The sequence below is a fragment of the Dermacentor albipictus genome, chromosome 1, assembly GCF_038994185.2.
Source record: "Dermacentor albipictus isolate Rhodes 1998 colony chromosome 1, USDA_Dalb.pri_finalv2, whole genome shotgun sequence".
Lineage (NCBI taxonomy): Eukaryota > Metazoa > Arthropoda > Arachnida > Ixodida > Ixodidae > Dermacentor > Dermacentor albipictus.
In genome coordinates this window covers 288,192,219-288,214,086 of record NC_091821.1, presented here as the reverse complement: position 1 = coordinate 288,214,086, position 21,868 = coordinate 288,192,219, and the positions used below count along the sequence as shown (strand labels likewise).

The following is a 21,868-nucleotide window of genomic DNA, read 5'->3' as shown; positions in this document are numbered from 1 at the left end:
AACCTACGAAACCACGTGCACATACTTTCACGCTGTCAAAACCTGAAACTCTGGTAATTACTCGCGTGTCTGAGCACACCGCGTGCTTGTGTCGTGTTTCAGCAACACGAACTTTCAACGTGCACGCGCTTTACGCCTTAAATACGCCTTGAATAATGGTGCTTTTCTCTATTTCTTCCGCAAATCCGACACGACATTCTTAAGGCCAGTTACCGACTGACAAAGCAAGATCTGGATTGAAAAAACTGCTCCGCAGGACTCCCGTAGCGTGTTAGCCGTCGTCTGCTACGGCAGGCCCACCACCCGCGGCGCCACCGTCGAGGCCGCGCCGAGCGGAGGAGGAGGGAAGTGAATTCGCTACTTTGGGAGATTGAGGGGTTTTAACATAGAGTTTCTCACTTACATTACCGTAATATAGTGAGAAACTCTATGGGTTTTAAGTGATGCAGCTCACTAGCGCGAGAGCTCCCCCTAGTAATCTTTGTAGGAAACTCTGCGTTTGTTGGCTTCGGGCCTCTAGAGGGCGCCACGTGGCTGTTCTCGACGACGAATTGGCTGTGGGCGGCTGCTGATTTGTGTGCCCGACAGCCAGAAGGATCGAATGGTGTTGAGTAGATTCGCCCTCGAGTTCGTGTGTTGATGTGTGCGGTGCCTATTGTCCGTCCTTGAATTCGCGCCCAAGGTACCGATCACTTTCCGCCCACGCTCTAACAAAGTAGTGGCACGGCGTGAGGTTATTTGCTGTTCGTAATTTGGATAGCTGCTCGAAGTTTTGACATCGGGTCTCGGCAGACACGATGGGTAAGTCAATGTAGGCCTAAAATGTTCTGTACTTAGAAGTCGCCTGCTCGTGCCGAATAATTTGGCGTTGTTTCTTTCGCCGCGTAGCACCACGCTCGATGCACGCTGACCTTGCTTCGACCGTTGCGCAACCGGTACGGCTGAGCAGGCGACAACGCCTCGCGGCTCCGGAGCTCGCACAAAGGGTGCATGTTCGGTTGAGCCGGCTCACGGCCCAGCAGCGCTGCATGCAACCGGTTTCGGGTGCGGCACGAACGCCAAGTGAATGTCGCGTCAAGGCTCGCGTCGGCGGCACGCGCTTCCTGGATCCATGCGAGGGCGTGTCCCGGAGGCTGGCCGAGGCTCGTTTGCGAGCCTCTAAGCGAGAGGCACGTTGGAGGAACACATTAAGAAGTTGACGCCGTTAACGTGACCTCAAACTGAGTACTAATGTATGAGCGTAATTCACATCTGAAGCCACGTTGTTTGTCACCATCAGTAGGAATGCTGAAGACTGGTTTGGCTTGTGGAAGCCCTATACTGGTCTTGGGTAGCTGCGCTTTTGCTTTTAAATGTCTCCCTTACTTGCTTATTGACCTGCGACTGTTGCAGTCAGCCCGTTCACTTCTTATTTAATGGTCCTTTAGAGAGAATTATTGCATAATGTGCTGCTTCTTGAGAAAGGTCTAAACAGCCCAAGTTTTGCCAAGGCATTAATTTCGCCTATCAGAAGCCCAAAATAGAGATAGAGTGGGGAGCAGAAATTTCCCTTCCACTGACCACTGCAAACCAAACTGCATAATCACTAGGCATGCACTGCCTCCATTACGGCTCTTTAGAGCGCCGGGGCCGGTATTCTCGGGCGATCACTTTCGGGGTGACTAGCGTCGGCAGCGTTCGACGATATATAAGAGCATGCCCAAGCATGTCGCTCGTGGACGGAGATGCGTCCTAGTCGCGTGAAATCTTGCCAAAGTAACCCCGAAAGCTGGAGAAAATTACCCCCCCCCCCCCCCTTGCATGGATCATTCTGAAACATATGGTTTCGTCTTACCAGAGGAAGCTGGAACGACATAGTTGCTTCTGAGCATATGCTTACAACTGGACAGGGTTTTTCCATGTGCAGTCATAGCGATAGGCTTTGCACAGTTTCCCATTTGTGATATTGCACCACAGGGGGAGTGCCGGGGTAGACGCCACGCTGCAGTAATGATTCTTTATCAGTGTGCATCCTCTCGCGAAAATGCAACTGCTTATGCAACTCGTCATTGTGCAGAATCGTGAGAAAGGCAGCGTATGCTCGGAAGTAACCATGTTGTTCCAGCTTTATCCAGTATGCCGCATCAAGGGCTGGTAGATGGTGAAGTCCATAGATAACTTGTTATCAAGGAACCTTCCGAGATGACCATTTATGTCCCATAGATGTCCCACAGACGTCCATGAACATCATGTTTTTAGACATTGCACACACCCTATAGATTATTTACACAGTTGTGCAAAATCACATGGACTATGAAAGAAAGACTGACACAATACCGCTGTGTCCAGTCTTCTCCTTTAGTCGTCCATATGCTTCTGCGCTGCTGTGTAAATAATGCCGTACCAACTAGCCCACCAGTCTATCCTATAGATATCTATATTTCTCCAGACATTAGAAATATATACCATGGGTAATCTAAGTCCCATGCTAAGCACGTTGCTGTAATGTTGAAAGGATATTACAGCTGGACATAAGTGGCCTCTAATAGGTGTTCATTTTAGGGACGCAGGAGATCTATAGAACATCAAATGGATCTTTCCTATTTACGCTGTAATGAGCTGCATGCCTGCAAGTGGCACAGCAGATGTACTATCAGATACAAATGAAATGTGAACAGCAGAGAATGTGGCCGAAGCATAACTGAAAGCAGTGTGTGCTGTGTCGGGCAGCCGTTATTGTACACATGCATGGGCAAGTGGTTTCAACACGGAGTGCAGTGCTGCTTGTCCTACTGCGATAATGTTGCCTGTATTTTGCTTGAAGCTTGTGTTCTCACCCTGCCACTACAGTGCCATTCCTACCTGCGATTGCTGTTAAGGTGGCTAGCACTGTTGCTGCTCCACTGTAATAAATTTTTGGTGCTATTCAAATTACGATTAAGCATTCGCAGATTTGATGGTGGAAACGAATGCAAAGGAACGCACATTAGGAAACTGGGCATGTGCCAGCTATATCATGCTACAGATGTGGCGATGGTGCTAGCCACGTATCATAACAGTGTACTGCCAGCTGCAAATGGCACTTCCGCGTCGGGATGAGAAAGCAACTTTCGGGCAAAATACGGATGACGTTTATCGCAGTAGGGCGAGCACTGCTGCACTCTGCGCGAGAACCACAGTGACTGGTTGACGGCATGCACTGTACCTTTAGTTATGCTTCGGCCACACTCTCCACTATTCACATTTAGTTTGTCCTTGATGATGCATCTGCTGAGGCACATTAATGCCACAGTTGCCACTGTTGTCGGCAAGTAGCTGGAGAGGTTGTTTGAAATGTTTTGTTAATGTGCAAACATGTAAATGTCAAAATATGAATGTAAATTATATATGTTTCTATAGCGCTCATCAAAATATGAAAACTAGGCTCACAGAATCTTAGATCTGTATTTTGATCATTCTGTATTACAAATCCTGCAATGGCTATATGAAAAACATTTCGTAGACGATTACGATACTCCCTAATGTGAAATTTGAGAGCAGCTGTATACATGTTTTCATTTTGCGATATATTGGCTGGCACTGACAATCTGTCTCAGTGGCAAGTTGCAAATGCAGTGAAGTGTGTTGTCTTCCTCGCTAATCAGGAGATCGTGAGAGGAAACGCGTGGGTGAAGCGTGGGCATGATTCACAGCAGCCGCCGCATACAACCTCCGTTCGTGCAGTGCATTGTTTCCATACAGACGATGCGGGCTACTCTGGTGCCATGTTGCAGTCATCGTTGCCGCGAAGCCCCCCGTGCGCTGCACTACGGTTTTCTCATTACGATTTTGCCATACACTCCCGTGCGCTCTCCGTTCTCATGTCGCGACTGGAGCAGTCTGACGAGTCGCAGTCGAGGATGATGGGGTCTCATCCCTGGGAGGCATGGTAGTGAGCTCGATGTAGCGACCGCTGCGGAGCTCTGTTGCGAGGCCGGGAATTGCAAACCTCCACCAATATGTTACGTGTGGAAAGACAGCTAGAAGAGACTATTTACACTGTATTTACTAGAGCAGCGCAGCCAGAGACCAAGATGGTAACCAGCTTGTGCCAAGCACAGGTGCCCATCTTAGTCTTCCTTTGCGCCATGTCTCATAAGTGCCTGTTGTATCGCAACAATACATACTAAAAAAATCGACACAAGCACAATCCCAAAATGGAATGTTTATCTTGACAGCCAACTTGGACAGGCAGCATTTGTGGTGTGACAAGCTACCAACACAATGCTGCCAGATACTTCTTTGTACAAATAAGCATTGCAAATGAGAAATATTCCTGACACTTCAAGAGGGGCTCCAGAAACCAAGCGGTACAAATATGTCTGAAAATGAACCACCGCAACGTTGCTCTTGGGACATTTGTATAAGTGCTCCGCAAGGTGAATAAACACACCACAAATAGCAGTCAGAAAGGGAGCTCTAAAGTTCAGTATACAGCTATACAGCTCTGCCAAGTGTATAAGTACTTGGGCCATGGTCAACTGAACAAAAGTAAAAAAGAGACTGATGAAGCACATTTCATGCTGCTCGCATCAAATCCGGCCACGGCGGCTGCATTTCGATGGGGGCGAAATGCAAAAACACCCGTGTGCTTAGATTTAGGTGCACGTTAAAGAACCCCAGGTGGTCAAAATTTCCGGAGTCCTTCACTACGGCGTGCCTCATAATCAGAAAGTGGTTTTGGCACGTAAAACCCCAAATATTATTATTATTCATGCTGCTCGCACGCTGAAAATTACCCTGCACTTGTGTTGAAGTGAGTGCTGAATTGATATCAGTGGCGATAAGAAGTCAGATATTGAGAGTTCAAGCTTCATTTTTCTTTATAATCTGTCGTAATATATTGGCCAGTTAACTACATATTTTCAACAGTGTACTAATGGATATAACTGAAAAAGAAAGCGTTTGTGTATGTGAAAAAATTACTTAAATAAGTTTTGGCTTTTGATGCGTGGTGTCCAGCAGTGCGTACAAAGGTAATGTAAAATTGCAAATCATAAATCCAGTCATAAACTAAAATTCTGGGCTTTAATGTTTCAAATTGAATCTTTTCAAAATGAACAATGCATATTTCGCAATTCAGGAACACATTCTCCCTCTTGTAGGATCTCGAACATGCACAGTGATCATGATGATGGGAAAAAACAAATTAAATGCCCCGCCACAGTGTTGCAACAGGCAGATGTGTGACATTTCCTCTCCTGGCATCTTTGTCCAAATCACATGTCCAAATCCTAAAGAAATTCTGTGTCGATTGGATAACCCCTGACTGCCATGTACTAGTGGAACATTTTATAGATGTGAACTAGACGTTAAATGTCTTAGATGTTTGGTCTTTTGTGGTACGTCCAATGGATATTTGCGGTTTGCTGGGCTAGTAGATAGCCGCGACAGGGGCTGTATATTACTTTCATTTAGTTTTTTCCTGAGGCTCCTCTAGCCTACCTGCTCTGGCACTGAACAAAATATAAAATGGGTTTATTTTATGCATTTGCCACTTGTGATTCAGACTTGCCGCAGCAGACTGTTGACTCCCAATTGCTTTATTCTGGGATCCTGTTGATAATGCTCGTCATGCTGTAAGATTGGTAACATTGTGCATTGTCTCTGCTCATTTTGGATACCTGTTTGTTCATGAATCTGTTCTGACAGTATGCCTAGCTTCTTTTCTCAATGCATCGAATGTCTCATTTCCCATTTCAGAGCCTCTTCCTACACGACCACCTTGTTGCACATTCACACAATTAGCCTGCACAATATTCTTTACACTTCCATTCCATGAGCTCCATTAATGTCTTAAGTGGGTGCTGACCTTGACTGTCGTCCTGCAAATTTTAGTTTGCTTGCAAGTTTCCTCTGCATTAAGTTCTGATGCACTCGGCGTCATACACCCATCCATAAACTTGAGCGCAGCATTTTTTTGAATAATACGTTATCCTGGTCCCTGGCAGCTATATTGCTTTTTTAGCACTCAAAAAAGGCTAAGAGTACTGACAAAATTCTTTGGGCTCTGTTTCTTGCCCTTAATCTGTTGCTATTGACCCAGTAATCATGCTAAAGACGCGTTTGCTCCACTGTGCGACGATTGTTTAGTTACATGCTTGTAACCCGCCGTGGTTGCTCAGTGGCTATGGTGTTGGGCTGCTGAGCACGAGGTCGTGGGATCGAATCCCGGCCACGGCGGCCGCATTTCGATGGGGGCGAAATGCGAAAACACCCGTGTACTTAGATTTAGGTGCACGTTAAAGATCCCCGGGTGGTCGAAATTTCCGGAGTCCTCCACTACGGCGTGCCTCATAATCAGAAAGTAATTTTGGTACGTAAAACCCCATAATTTAATTTTTTACATGCTTGTATTTAACAACCAGTCATGGTACAGATTTTGAAAAGCACTTGGAAGCGCAATTGAGGACGGCAGAATACTAGGTGGGACGATGAAATTGGGAAATTCACGGGTGCTAGTTGGAATTGGTTGGCACAGGACAGGGGTCATTTGAGATTGCAGTGAGAGGCCTTTGTCCTTCAGTGGACATGAAATAGGCTGATGATGATGATGTGCCCAGTGACGTAAAAGGCATGCTTGTAAACAGTGATCATCATGTGAGCGTGCAGACTTGTGGCACATGCTTGCGCACTGTCTACCATGCCATCTGTGCTCCTCTTTTGTCTTCTAGTTTGGTGGGATACTTGTTCAATGCTACACTATTGTAATGCTTCATTGGGCACATGTCCACTCCACAGTATGATCCCGGCATTAGACTTAGCCATGTTTTGTGTGTGCGCAAACTTTTTACCCTTTGCAGTTTGCTGGGTAACCTGAGTTTTATGGCAGGAACATGCTGGTAGCGACATATGGTGATGCAGTGTGTCATCGGAACACCCACAGCTACTACTGCAACTTGCAATATTCTGCCGAACTGCTGGTGCAAAGTGTTGGTAGCACCATAATCATTAATATACCATACTTTTATTATAGTTCCCTTCAACAGTAAAATACACACACAAGAAAAGAAAAAAAAAAATCATGGACAAGATGTCATCATCAGCTTGGCTACTGCTAGCCACAGCAGAGATAAACCTGGCAATCGGTAAATAGTCAGCAGTTTGCACGTATGCTTTGTGTGCAGTCAGTGCAAGACAGCCAATGCAAACAGTGCTGAGATGTGTTCCAAATGGCAAGACAAGCCAATGACATTGCGTGTTGCCAAAATCAGTTGTGAAAAGTTATGATGTAATGGTTTACAAATAGGACCGATGCTGATGACTACATTGAGAGGTGCTGTACTTTTCAATTTGTTGCTCGCATGAACTTCAAAATTCAATTAAAATGACTCCTAACCTGCATTTCCTATTGAAACTTCGCAGATTATACCTATGAGTTAGCAGCAAAGTAATATACCACCTATTTCGAGTTGTAATTTTTGTGCCAGTACCCCTTTAATGGTAGTACGCTGGAGCCTGTGCAATATATCTGTGTTGCTGCAAACTTATGGTGCCATTCTGAGATAGCCACCATGTCAGCTTGTTGATTGGCTGAAGAAATGTCACAGGAACATACGAGAGCTGCTTTTTCTTAATTCCGTGGGTGTCATGTGAATGCGTGAGCTGCGAGAGACATTTAGGGTGCGATCTTGTCTCTCTCGTAGCTCACACATTCACATTCACAGTTCCAAAATCGAATGGAGGTGGTCCATTTTTACGTCGTGGAATAGGCGGTCCGTTCCATTGCGTTCGTCTGATAGCAGACAACGCGGAATGATTGACAGCAGCAATCCTGTCACAATTGACATCATGGCGTTCGTCACGGTTGAAATTGACCAATCGTGTGCGGCTTGGCGGAAGGGACCGCCTCCGTTCTATTTTGTAACGCGTACAAGATCGCACCCTTGGAGGCTTGAGAGATCTGGGTCCTTTTTGCTGTTGACTGTTCAAAGGCACATTTGCCTAGGTACTATGGAGGATGGTGCTTTGCTCCAGTGTAAGCGTCGCTTAAACTTCCGTTCAAATGGCATTTTAATGGCTAATACAGACTCCGAGACGTAAGGAAGTATAATATCGATAGAATTGAACATGCTCTCGGGAACCGAGGAAGCCTGAAAGCAGTGAAGAAGAAACTAGGAATAGGCAAGAATCAGATGTGTGCATTAAGAGACAGAGCCGGCAATATCATAATTGATATGGTTGAGATTGTTAAGTAGCTGAGGAGTTCTATAGAGATTTATACAGTACCAGTGGCACCCACGACGATTATGGCAGAGAGAATAGTCTAGAAGAATTTGAAATAGCGCAAGAAACGCTGGAAGAAGTAGAGAGAGCCTTGGGAGCTATGTAAAGGGGGAAGGCAGCTGGGGAGAATCAGGTAACAGCAGATTTGTTGAAGGATGGTGGGCAGATTGTTCTAGAAAAACTGGCCATCCTGTATACGCAATGCCTCATGACTTTGAGCGTACCGTAATCTTGGAAGAACGCTAACATAATCCTAATCCATAAGAAAGGGGACGCCAAAGACTTGAAAAATTATAGACCGATCAGCTTACTGTCAGTTGCCTACAAACTATTTACTGAGGTAATCGCAAATAGAATCGGGAACACCTTAGACTTCTGTCAAGCAAAAGACCAGGCAGGATTCCGTAAAGGCTACTCAGCAGTAGACCATATTCACACTATCAATCAGGTGATCGAAAAATGTGCGGAATATAACCAACCTTTATATATAGCTTTCATTGATTACGAGAAAGCGTTTGATTCTGTCGAAACCTCAGCAGTCATGGAGGCATTACGGAATCAGGGTGTAGACGAGCCGTATATAAAAATACTGAAAGATATCTATAGTGGCTCGACAGCCACCGTAGTCCTCCATAAGGAAAGCAACAAAATCCCAATAAAGAAATGCGCAAGACAGAGATACGATCTCTCCAATGCTATTCACAGTGTGTTTACAGGAGGTATTGAGACCTGGATTGGGAAGAATTGGGGATAAAAGTTAATGGAGAATAGCTTAGTAACTTGCGATTCGCTGATGATATTGCCTTGCTTAGTAACTCGGGAAACAATTGCAATGCATGCTCACTGACCTCGAGAAGCAAAGCAGAAGGGCGGGTCTAAAAATTAATCTGCAGAAATCTAAACTACTAATGGTTAAGTCTCGGAAGAGAACAGCTGTTTACGATAGGTAGCGAGGCACTGGAAGTGGTAAGGGAATACATCTACTTAGGGCAGGTAGTGACCATGGATCCGGATCATGAGACTGAAATAACCAGAAGAATAAGAATCGGCTGGGGTGCGTTTGGCAGGCATTCTCAAATCATGAACAGCAGGTTGCCACTATCCCTCAAAAGGAAAGTGTATAACAGCTGTGTGTTACCAGTACTCACATATGGGGCAGAAACCTGGAGGCTTACGAAAAGGGTTCTGCTTAAATTGAGGACGACGCAACGAGCTTTGCAAAGAATGATGGGTATAACTTTAAGGTAAAAGTAAAGAGCAGATTGGGTGAGGGAACAAACACGAGTTAATGACATCTTAGTTGAAATCAAGAAAAAGAAGTGGGCATGGGCAGGACATGTAATGAGGAGGGAGATGGTCATTAAGGGTTACGCACTGGATTCCAAGGGGAGGGAAGCGTAACAGGGGGCAGCAGAAAGTTAGGTGGGCGGATGAGATCAAGAAGTTTGCAGGGACGAGATGGCCACAATTTGTACATGACTGGGGTAGTTGAAGTATTGCAAAGGCCTTTGCCCTGCAGTGGGCGTAACCTGGCTGATGATGATGACTCTAATGGTAAAGTGGCAGTTTGTCGTCAGTGGGTGGTCTGTCTCACTGTAGTGCACGTAGCATAAGGTTTGCTGCTTCGCAGGTAGTCTTTGGCGCTGTGCCAGTGCCATGGTCGTTTGTGACGTGAGGAGTACGTGCCACGTGGGCACGCTCTGCGTATGCACAGCTCAGCCATGAGCTTAACTTGCAAATGAATATTCTACAGTAAAGTGGATTCACAGTAACATGTTATTATTCATTGGTTCCTTTGGTCCCTTTGGCAAGAACCCTCCATGTCAGGCCTGGTGGTGAAGCATAGGTGAATTACTATTACGGAAATCAAGAGGAAACTGACAAAAAAACACTGTTTACCACTCTATTTGAACTGGACCTCTCAATCACGAACGCAGTGCTGCGACTGTGATGCCATGGAACAAAAGTCATCATCATCATCATCCGCCTAGTTACGCCCACTGCAGGGCAAAGGCCTCTCCCATACTTCAACTACCTCGGTCATGTACTAATTGTGGCCATGTCCCTGCAAACGTCTTAATGTCATCCGCCCACCTAACTTTCTGCCGCCCCCTGCTACGCTTCCCTTCCCTTGGAATCCAGTCCGTAACCCTTAGTGACCATCGGTTATCTTCCCTCCTCATTACATGTCTGGCCCATGCCCATTTCTTTTTCTTGATTTCAACTAAGATGTCGTTTACCCGCGTTTGTTGCCTCACCCAATCTGCTCTTTTCTTATCTCTTAACGTTACACCCATCATTCTTCTTTCCATAGCTCGTTGTGTCGTCCTCAATTTCAGCAGAACCCTTTTCGTAAGCCTCCAGGTTTCTGCCCCATATGTGAGTACTGGTAACACACAGCTGTTATACACTTTCCTTTTGAGGGATAGTGGCAACCTGCTGTTCATGATTTGAGAATGCCTGCCAAACGCACCCCAGCCGATTCTTATTCTTCTGCTTATTTCAGTCTCATGATCCGGATCCGTGGTCACTACCTGCGTTAAGTAGATGTATTCCCTTACCACTTCCAGTGCCTCGCTACCTATCGTAAACAGCTGTTCTCTTCAGAGACTTAACCATTAGTAGTTTAGTTTTCTGCAGATTAATTTTTAGACCCACTCTTCTGTTTTACCTCTCCAGGTCAGTGAGCATGCATTGCAATTGGTCCCCTGAGTTACTAAGCAAGGCAATATCATCAGCGAATTGCAAGTTACTAAGATATTCTCCATTAACTCTTATCCCCAATTCTTCCCACTCCAGGCCTCTGAATACTTCCTGTAAACATGCTGTGAATAGCATTGGAGAGATCGTATCTCCCTGTCTGACGCCTTTCTTTATTGGGATTTTGTTGCTTTCTTTGTGGAGGACTACGGTGGCTGTGGAGTCGCTATAGATATCTTCCAGTATTCTTATATATGGCTCATCTACACCCCGATTCCGTAATGCCTCCATGACTGCTGAGGTTTCGACTGAATCAAACGCTTTCTCGTAATCAATGAAAGCTATACATAAGGGTTGGTTATATTCTGCACATTTCTCTATCACTTGATTGATAGTGTGAATATGGTCTATTGTTGAGTAGCCTTTACGGAATCCTGCCTGGTCCTTTGGTTGACAGAAGTCTAAGGTGTTCCTGATTCTATTTGCGATTACTTTAGTAAATATTTTGTAGGCAACGGACAGTAAACTGATCGGTCTATAATTTTTCAAGTCTTTGGCGTCACCTTTCTTATGGATTAGGATTATGTTAGCATTGTTCCAAGATTCCGGTATGCTCGAGGTTATGAGGCATTGCATACATAGGGTGGCCAGTTTCTCTAGAACAATCTGACCACCATCCTTCAACAAATCTGCTGTTACCTGATCCTCCCCAGCTGCCTTCCCCCTTTGCATAGCTCCTAAGGCTTTCTTTACTTCTTATGGCGTTACCTGTGGGATTTCGAATTCCTCTAGGCTATTCTCTCTTCCACTATCGTCGTGGGTGCCACTGGTACTGCATAAATCTCTATAGAACTCCTCAGCCACTTGAACTAGCTCATCCATATTAGTAACAATATTGCCGGCTTTGTCTCTTAATGCATACATCTGATTTTTGCCTATTCCTAGTTTCTTCTTCACTGTTTTTAGGCTTCCTCCATTCCTGAGAGCCTGTTCAATTCTATCCATATTATAGTTCCTGATGTCCGCTGTCTTACGCTTGTTGATTAACTTAGAAAGTTCTGCCAGTTCTTTTCTAGCTGTAGGGTTAGAGGTTTTCATACATTGGCGTTTCTTGATCAGATCTTTCGTCTCCTGCGATAGCTTATTGGTTTCCTGTCTAACGGCGTTACCACCGATTTCTATTGCGCACTCCTTAATGATGCCCATGAGATTGTCGTTCATTGCTTCAACACTAAGGTCCTCTTCCTGAGTTAAAGCCGAATACCTGTTCTGTAGCTTGATCCGGAATTCCTCTAGTTTCCCTCTTACCGCTAACTCATTGATTGGCTTCTTGTGTACCAGTTTCTTCCGTGCCCTCCTCAAGTCTAGGCTTATTCGAGTTCTTACCATCCTATGGTCACTGCAGCGTACCTTGCCAAGCACGTCTACATCTTGTATGATGCCAGGGTTCGCGCAGAGTATGAAGTCGATTTCATTTCTAGTCTCACCATTCGGGCTCCTCCATGTCCACTTTCGACTAACCCGCTTGCGGAAAAAGTTATTCATTATCCGCATATTCTGTTCTGCAAACTCTACTAATAACTCTCCTCTGCTATCTCTAGCGCCTATGCCATATTCCCCTACGGACTTGTCTCCAGCCTGCTTCTTGCCTACCCTGGCATTGAAGTCGCCCATCAGTATAGTGTATTTTGTTTTGACTTTACCCATCGCCGATTCCACGTCTTCATAAAAGCTTTCGACTTCCTGGTCATCATGACTGCATGTAGGGGCATAGACTTGTACCACCTTCAGTTTGTACCTCTTATTAAGTTTCACAAGACCTGCCACCCTCTCGTTAATGCTATAGAATTCCTGTATGTTACCAGCTATTTCCTTATTAATCAGGAATCCGACTCCTAGTTTTCGTCTCTCCGCTAAGCCCCGGTAACACAGTACATGCCCGCTTTTTAGCAGTGTATATGCTTCTTTTGTCCTCCTAACCTCACTGAGCCCTATTATATCCCATTTACTACCCTCTAATTCCTCCAATAACACTGCTATACTCGCCTCACTAGATAGCGTTCTAACGTTAAACGTTGCCAGGTTCAGATTCCAATGGCGGCCTGTCCGGAGAGACAGGCCGCCATTGTGGAGAGACAAGTGGAGAGAGCTTATTGCAAAATGTTCTGGGACTCGGCTAGGGACAAATGGAACAAGGCACGTCGGCCTCCTGATACTTTAGTAACTAGGTAAAGCCAGATTTCAAGAAGCAAAAGTCCGCAGATGTCTCTCGCATCTCGCGCATGTGCAAAAAACTTGGGAAAAATACAAAAGAGGTCTCCTATACATAGGGCCACCACTGCAGATATTTTCTCTGATAATTGTTGTTCAACGAGCCTTTATACTGCCTTGAATATATTGGCTGGTGGGCTGAGTGAGACTGCCGAGGTGATGCCCGATGCGATGAAAGCCGATGGCTGCCACGTCGCAGCGCTCGTCAAGATGCAAGTTTTTCAGCGTGACTGCATGACCTCCGCTATCACGGTCATAGTGTTGTTAGTTTTAGTGTTCGAAAACGTTATACACATCAATCAACCAACCAATCAATCAATCAGTCAATTTTATTTACCAGCAACATAAGGAACTGGAGGGACACCAGGGCAAAAAGCTGTCGCAGCAGCTTGACGGAGGCCCATGGTCCCTTACATGGCCGTAGCACTCACGTGATATATGCACAGAAGACATAATACACAACAAACATTACACATGGCACGTATGCACATTTTACACTTGAATGCAATATACTAAAATGTCACTATAAAGAAAGTAATCACTCAAACCATTTTTATGTAGCGTAGTTGTGCTTATATTTGTTTAGTACAGTTGGCATATGTGTTGAGGACTGTAGGCTGTAATTGTTTCGAAACCATGTTACCTTCCATACCTCCAGGTTTCGTGTAGTATGTTTTGTGTGAGTGCAGAGTTCTAGCTGAGCAAGCGATGTCAAATAATCCTTAATATTGCTATGGAACGGTATTTGCGATCATGAAGTGCCGAGCAGTAAGAAGACGACGATGACGATTAGAAGCTAGCGCGGGCTGTTGCCTCTTGGCCAAGTGCAGCGTATTTTCTTGTAAGTATACTTGTACATAGCTTTTCGTCTGCGTCTTTCTATGTAACATATCTGGTGGAGGTGGACGTTCCCTGTACCTCGTCACGGAGCTTCGCAGTGGACGGTACGTCGAGCCTACCTTCATGGCTCCCGGCGACGCCAACCCGACTCCACCGGCTCCGACATCTGCTGCCACTTCGACGACCTACATCACCCTCTCCGCTCCCCGTGATCCTGGCGTATTCTCGGCAAAAGATGGGGAAGACGTCGAGGACTGGATCAGCCTTTACGAACACGTCAGCCGCAATAACCGTTGGGACCCAACTATCATGCTCGCCAACGTCGTCTTTTACCTTGTTGGCACACCTCGAGTTTGGTATCGGACGCACGAAGATGAGCTGACCAGTTGGGATTCGCTTAAGCAAAAGCTTCGAGACTTGTTCGGCAACCCCTACGGTCACCAACTTGCCGCGCAGAAGGCGCTTTGCGGTCGTGTGCAGACGTCAACGGAGCCCTACGTCACGTACATTCAGGACGTCTTGGCCCTATGCCGCAAAGTTGACGCACACATGACTGAGTCCGACAAGTTCTCCCACATCCTCAAAGGCATTGCCGATTACGCCTTCAACTTGCTTGTATTCAACAACGTGGCATCGGTGGATGCAGTTATGAAAGAGTGCCACTGCCTGGTACTCGCTAAAAGCCGACATATCGACCAGCAGTTTGCCCGTCGTCTGCCCAACACCCCAGCGACATCTTCCTGGGCCGACGCTCCTAATCCCAAAAACACTGGCGATGTTACCAGGATCGTCCAATGTGAGATCGAGGCTGCCTATCCGGCTGCCTTTGACTCCAGCCCTACCAACGCACCTGCAGTCACGGTTTCCCTGATCCACGCAGTTGTCCGCCAGGAGTTCGCAAACATGGGTCTTCACACCATCTGCTCGGCCCATCACCCTGATACCCACCCGGCTTCTTCTTACCCACCACGTTTCCACAACCCATCTCAATGGCACACTGCTGACCAGCCCATTTGTTTTTACTGCCATCGAATCAGGCACATTTCTTGGCACTGTCGCAGTCGCTGGAGTTACCCGGCCCGGTCTGCTTACACTGGGCTTCTTCGATTTTCCACTTATGGCTACCCGCGGGCTGCCAGAGCCAGCCAAAGCGTCTTCGTTTTTCTCGGTTTGCTCCGCCCACCGCGCTACGTACTTCCGCCGGGCGTTCGTTTTGCTTGCGCAGGACGGTTCTGGCTACCCGCGGGCTGTCAGAACCTGCCAGGACGATTTTGGTCTGGCTGCTCTCTGGAAGTTCTCCGGCTAGCAGACGACTAAAAGAGGCGATGGGCACTCGCCGCCATCTTTACGGGGACTTCACGGATTGCAACGCGGGCGCTTGAGGACTTAAATTTACCTCGCTCAGCCAACTGTCTACGGTCATCTTTGGGTTTCCTTACTTCTAGCGTTAACTTTTTAGGTGCTAACGCTTCGCTCTGCATCGCGAAGCGGTGTGATACGAGCCGTGGTGAACCGTTTGAAGCTTTTGTTGTGTGTGCATATGTGTGTGTCCCCTGATTGCTTCTTCGCGGTGGTGAACAGCGCGCCGCGCTCTCATGCGCGCATGTTATCTGCATCGTGTTCCATGCAAGCTGTAGACGCTCATTCACACATCGCGGTACATTTTGGGTTCGTATTTCTCTGGTGGCGTTCCTTTTGACATATCCCGCGTATGTATATCTCTCCTTTCTTTGCAGTTAGCGAAGCCTTTGCAGCTAGCCCGTGTTCGCTCCGTCTCTCCGTCGTATGCTTAGGTGGCAGCTCGAAACCGATATGCGTTCGAACTGCAGGCCGTTGATCTAAGAATACACTGATTGCACTCGGTACATTTAGACACACGTACATTGGCGTATTGCTCTCGTGATTGCGACCAATATTGGTTTTTGTGTGGAACGTTTCGCTGGTCACAGGCGATGTGCATTTTCACGCGCCAGCCGCGTCCCCAGCTCCTTAAATGAGAAGCACCATCAGTCGCAACAAACTTCCTGAAATTGAAGCCCAAGCAGGTCGGCGCGAAATTTTATGCGGATGAGACGTACCCGATAACCTGCTTTTTCATGTCTTGTGATGCCACAACGCTAACTCATCAATGTCGCGGGTGGTCGACGTGATCGCTGGGAGCAGGGATCCACCAGCCATCGCTTTCGAGTATACAATCACGATTTCGCGCCCTGTCATCCACCGCGTCGGAGGCCATCTCTTGCGCTGCGCAAGGCGAGGTTGGCCGAGTACGTGTCCTGCGCAGAGTCACGCGAAAGTGATTGTATCCCTGAATGCAACCATATATTTCCAAGCTGGCAACGCATAAATGGGCCGACTATGCCGAGCGCGCGCCGGCCTCGCCGGGCGCTGCTATGCTGGTAGCATGTTTACATTTGGCCAGCTGTACCGGCGTTCGATTTTGCCAACTTCGGGCAGGTTCGGGTTGTCTTGGAAGGGCAGGTTCGGGTTGTCTTGGAATCCCAGCCCACGTGACTTCCTGTCAGAACCGGAACTAGCTGGCTGCCATCTGGCTGCCAGCGGGCAGCCAGAACTCCGAAAATCGAAGAGGCCCACTGCTTGCCTCTTCGTCATTGCAAATACTGTTCCGTAGCACTACCCCCAGTGGCAAAAACGCCGTCCCGGAGCGACTAAAGGCCGGACTCGGAAGCAGTGTAGCAGGCCTTGAGCCTATTGACGTGCACATCACTAGATGCCAGAGTAGAGGACGAGGTTGAACTCGTAGGAGCAATTTCATACGTCACAGGTGTCACCTAGCGCAGCATGCAGTAGGGCCCTGTGTATTGCGAAAGGAGCTTTTCTGAAAGTCTGATGTGACGAGAGGGCGACCACAGGAGCACGAGCGCACCAGGTGAAAACTGTACGTAACAGTGGCGGGCGTTGTACTGACGCTGCTGAGTGGTTTGCGAGGCCGTCAGTGGAGTACGGGCAAGCTGGCATGCATGGTCGGTGAGGGTGATGGCGTCGCGCGCATACTCGCTTGTTGATATCGCAGCAGGAGGAAGTGCCATATCAAGGGGCAAGGTCGGTTCGCGACCGTACAGTAGATAAAATAGAGAAAATCCAGCGGTACCGTGCCGGGAAGAATTATACGCAAATGTGACGTAAGGAAGGGCAACGTCCCAGTTGTGGTGGTCCTTGGAAACGTACTTGGACAGCATATCGGTAAGAGTATGGTTTAACCGTTCTGTCAGGCCATTGGTTTGAGGATGGTATGAGGTAGTCGGCTTGTGTTGATTGTAGCAGGAACGCACAATGTTGGCTATAACTTTCGAGAGGAAGTTACGACCTGGGTCAGTAAGCAGCTGTCGTGGGGCGCCATGAAGCAAGATAATAGCACGCAAGAGAAAGTCCGCGACGTCAGTGGTGCAACTGGTAGGGAGAGTGCGGGATGGCGTGTCGGGTGGCGTAATCAGTTGCGACAGCTATCCATTTGTTCCCAGAGGATGACGTGGGGAAGGGGCCGAGGAGGTCTAATCCAACATGAAAAAACGGTTCCACAGGGACGGTGATCGGCTGGAGATAACCGGCAGGTAGCACCTGAGGTGTTTTCCGACGCTGGCAGTGATCATAGGCAGCAACATAGCGTCGGACGGAGCGAGCGAGACCAGGCCAATAGAAGCAGCGGTGGACGCGGTCGTACGTGCGAGTTATCCCAAGATGTCCTGCAGTGGGTGCGTCATGCATCTCAAAGAGCACAGTCTGTCGTAGATGTTTTGGCATGACAAGATCAGGTCCGTTAGGGAGGAAGTTCCTTCGGCACAGAATGCCGCCCTGGAGGGCATATCGGCGAACACATGCATCGGTAGGTGTAGAGCGCAGATGCTCGATGAGTGCTCGCAGCGATAGGTTTTGGTACTGCTCATCGGCGGTGTTGGCAAAGGCAGACAGAGAAAATGCCGTTGGCGGTACCACTGTCGGCGTTGTGAGGCTCGTCTACCGCGTAGCGAGACAGGCAATCAGCGTGCTTGTGTAGTTGGCCAGATTTATAGCTGACAATATACGAATATTCTTGGAGGCGTAAGGCCCTGAGACCAAGTCTTCCTGTAGGATTTTTCAGTGAGCATAACCAGCAAAGTGTGCGATGGTCTGTGACAACGGAAAAGGGTCGGCCATATAAGCATGGGCGGAATTTCGCAACCGCCCAAACTAGGGCCAGACACTCACGCTCAGTGATGTATTCGAATAGTTGCACTCTGTAGGTGAGAGGAGCCTGCTGGCATAAGCGATAACACGATCGTTGCCGCGCTGGCGTTGTGCCGGTACTGCACCAATTCCGTGACCGCTGGCATCAGTACGGACTATGGTAGGCGCAGAAGGATTGAAATGGGCCAGAACGGGAGGCGTTGTGAGAAGGTCGATTAGATGCAAGAATGCAGAGGCCTTGTTGTTGCCCCACTGCAAAAGGGCATCTTTCTTCAAAAGCTCGGTTAGTGGTCGTGCTATGGCCGCGAAATTTTTCACGACACGGCAGAAGTACAAAGGCCGATGAAGCTGCGCACATCCTTGACACACTTCGGAACAGGGAAGTGCGTGACAGCATGGATCTTGCCTGGGTCCGGTTGCACTCCGTTCGTGTCGACGAGATGCTAAATGACAGTAATCTGGCGAAGGTTGAATTGGCATTTTGATGTGTTGAGTTGCAGACCGGCTCGACGAAAAACGTCCGGGACTGCCGAGAGGTGCTCTAGGTGCGTAGTGAAGGTTGGGGAGAATACTATAACGTCGTCCAAGTAGCGCAGGCACGTGGACCATTTGAAACCGTGAAGAAGGGAGTCCATCATGCGTTTAAAAGTGGCAGGAGCGTTGCATAGACTGAACGGCATCACTTTGAATTGATAAAGACCGTCCGGTGTTACAAAAGCAGTCTTCTCGCGGTCGAGATCGTCCACGGTAATCTGCCATTAGCGGGAGCGAAGGTCAATAGAGGAGAAATAGCGAGCACCGTAGAGGCAGTCAAAAGCGTCATCAGTCCGATGTAGGGGCTACACGTTCTTTTTGGTAACCCTGTTAAGGTGCCGGTAATCAACGCAAAAGCGCCATGAGCCATCCTTCTTTTTTTCCAGTAAACAGGTGACGCCCATGGACTACATGATGGTTCAATAATGTTCTTGGCAAACATTTTGTGAACTTCTGCGTGAATAACTTGATGCTCAGCCGGTGACACTCGATACAGGCGGCAATGAATAGGAGGGGCATCGTCGATATGAATGCAATGTTTAACAATCATCCTTTGGCCCAAACTACAGCTGTTAAAGTAAAAAATATCGTGGTAAGAAAACAGAACGTGGTAGAGCTCACGAGCAATCATTTTCTGTAAGTCGGCTGTGGTACAAATTGCCGACTGCGATGGTAGAGGAGGATTGACTGAATTGTCGTCTACCGCAATAGATGCAATAGATGCTACTGAGTGATCCTTGAATGAGCAAAGCTGGGCCAGAGACATCCCGCGTGGGAGCACTTGTGTCATCAAGCCAAAATTGACCACTGGCAGGCAGACGCGATTCGCTGTAATAAATAAAACTGTATGAGGTACTGTGATCCCGTGTGTAAGGAGGACATCTTGCGTAGGAGCCGTGATGTAGCGACCATCGGGCACTGGTGCGGATGACACTAAGTCAACGCAAGTCAGTGCTGAAGGTGGCAAGCGAACTAAGTCAACAGAACTGAGGCAACTGGGGTGTGGTTCAGTGGGATCCAGAAGAGGCAGGTCAAGGCGAAGAGTACTGGCGGAACAATCAATGAGAGCAGAATGTGCGGAGAGGAAGTCTTAAGCAGAGGTTGATGTCGTGGGGAAAGTGGGCGATGACTGTGAATACCACGTTAGTGGAGCGATCGGCAAAGGAGATGCGAGCGGCACGCATACCAATTACGGGGGCTGTCCTGCCATCGGCGACACGGACAACAGGCGTCGTGGCGGGCGTGATTTTCTTCAGCCGGTTACGAAGGTCAGTGCTCATTACCGACAAATGCGCCCCACTGTCTGTAAGAGAAGAGACAGAAACACTGTCGACTTGCACGTCAAGAAGGTTTAGATGAGTGGGCAACGTCAGTAGAGGATCTGGCGGCATAGGGAGCAATGCAGCGTCACCTCGAGGCACTGCATCGTCTAGTTTTCAGACTGGGAGCGGTGTCCGAAGGGAGTTGGCGAATAGGAGCGACGAGGCTGGGAAGAGCGAGATTGTCATTGTTGGGGCGAAGGCGAACGAGAATAGGGGCGGTTCGGTGCAGGAGAATCGGTGGCGGCATTATCGGAGCGCGCGGCATAGGGACGAGAGTAGGCAGTATAAGCAGACCGGGCCGGGGAGCTCCAGCGACTGCGACAGTGTCAAGAAATGTGCCAGATTTGATGGCAGCAAAAACAAATGGGCTTGTCAGCAGTGCGCCATTCAGATGGGTTGCGGAAACGTGGTGGGTAATAAGCCGGGTGGGTATCAGGGCGATGGGCCGAGCAGATGGTGTGAAGACTCATGTTTGCGAACTCCTGGCAGACAACTGCGTGGATCAGGGAAACCGTGACTGCAGGTGCGTTGGTAGGGCTGGAGTCAAAGGCAGCCGGATAGGCAGCCTCGATCTCACGTGGGACGATCCTGGTATTGGGATTAGGAGCGTCGGCCCAGGAAGATGTCGCTGGGGTGTTGGGCAGACGAGGGGCAAACTGCTTGTCGATATGTCGGCTTTTAGCGAGTTCCAGGCAGTGGCACTCTTTTATAACTGCATCCACCGATGCCACGTTGTTGAATACGAGCAAGTTAAAGGCTCCATCGGCAATGCCTTTGAGGATGTGGGAAAGCTTGTCCGACTAAAGTCGTGTGCATCAACTTTGCGGCATGGAGCCAAGACGTCCTGAATGTATGTGATATAGAGCTCTGTTGACTTCTGCACACGGACGGAAAGCGCCTTCTGCGCGGCAAGTTGGTCACTGTAGGGGTTGCCCGACAAGTCTTGGGATTCGCTTAAGCAAAAGCTCCAACCGGTGAGCTCATCTTCGTGCGTCCTAAACCAAACTCGAGCTGTGCCATCGAGGTAAAAGACTACGTTGGCGAGCATGATAGTAGGGTCCCACCGGTTATTGTGGATGACGTGTTCGTACAGGCTGATCCTGTCTTCGACGTCTTCCCCATCTTTGCCCGAGAATATGCCAGGATCGAGGGGAAGAGCGATGTAGGTCGTCGAAGTGGCAGGAGGTGTCGGAGGTGGCCGAGCCGAGTTGTCGTCGCCGGGAGCCATGAAGGAAGGCTCGGTGTACCGTCCTCTTCGAAGCTCCGTGACGAGGTACAAGGAACGTCCACCTCCGCCAGATATGTTACATAGAAAGACATAGGAATACACAGACGAAAAGCTATATACAAATATATTTACCAGGAAATACGCTGCACTTTGCCAAGAGGCAACAGCCTGCGCTAGCCTCGAGTCGTCATCTTCACACTGCTTGCCTCTTCGTCATCGCAAATAAGGTTCTGTAGCAGTATGAATACCTTGGTATATAGATAAACGAAGGCAATATATATATATGAAAACACAGGAAAAAACAATAACAGTTAAGGGGAAGAGAAATGGCAGCCATAATGAAGTGCAGAGCGCTATGGGGGATACAATAGGTATGAGGTGCTCCAAGGTATGTGGAAAAGTGTAACGGTTCCAGGACTTACTTTTGGAAATGCGGCTGGTTGCTTTAAATCAGGGGTACACTCAGGACTCGATGGGAACCAAAGGTCAGTCGGATGCCTCGCATTGGGCGTTCACGGGAAGACTACATATGAAGCTGTGCAGG

At 48.1% G+C, this 21,868-nt stretch overlaps 1 protein-coding gene across 5 annotated transcripts in view; it reads left to right on the top strand.

Moving 5' to 3' along the window:
* Positions 1 to 538: 538 nt before the first annotated feature.
* The window catches only part of Unc-115a (Uncoordinated 115a), a 513,253-nt gene continuing 491,923 nt past the window's right edge, over positions 539 to 21,868 (top strand). For 3 of the 5 annotated variants that reach the window (XM_070531409.1, XM_070531408.1, XM_070531411.1), the window contains exon 1: positions 539 to 801. In XM_070531409.1, the coding sequence (XP_070387510.1) occupies positions 798 to 801 (4 nt within the window). In that variant the 5' untranslated portion in view covers positions 539 to 797. The remainder of the gene's footprint in view (positions 802 to 21,868) is intronic. The other 2 variants (XM_070531410.1, XM_070531407.1) reach the window with 2 other exon arrangements.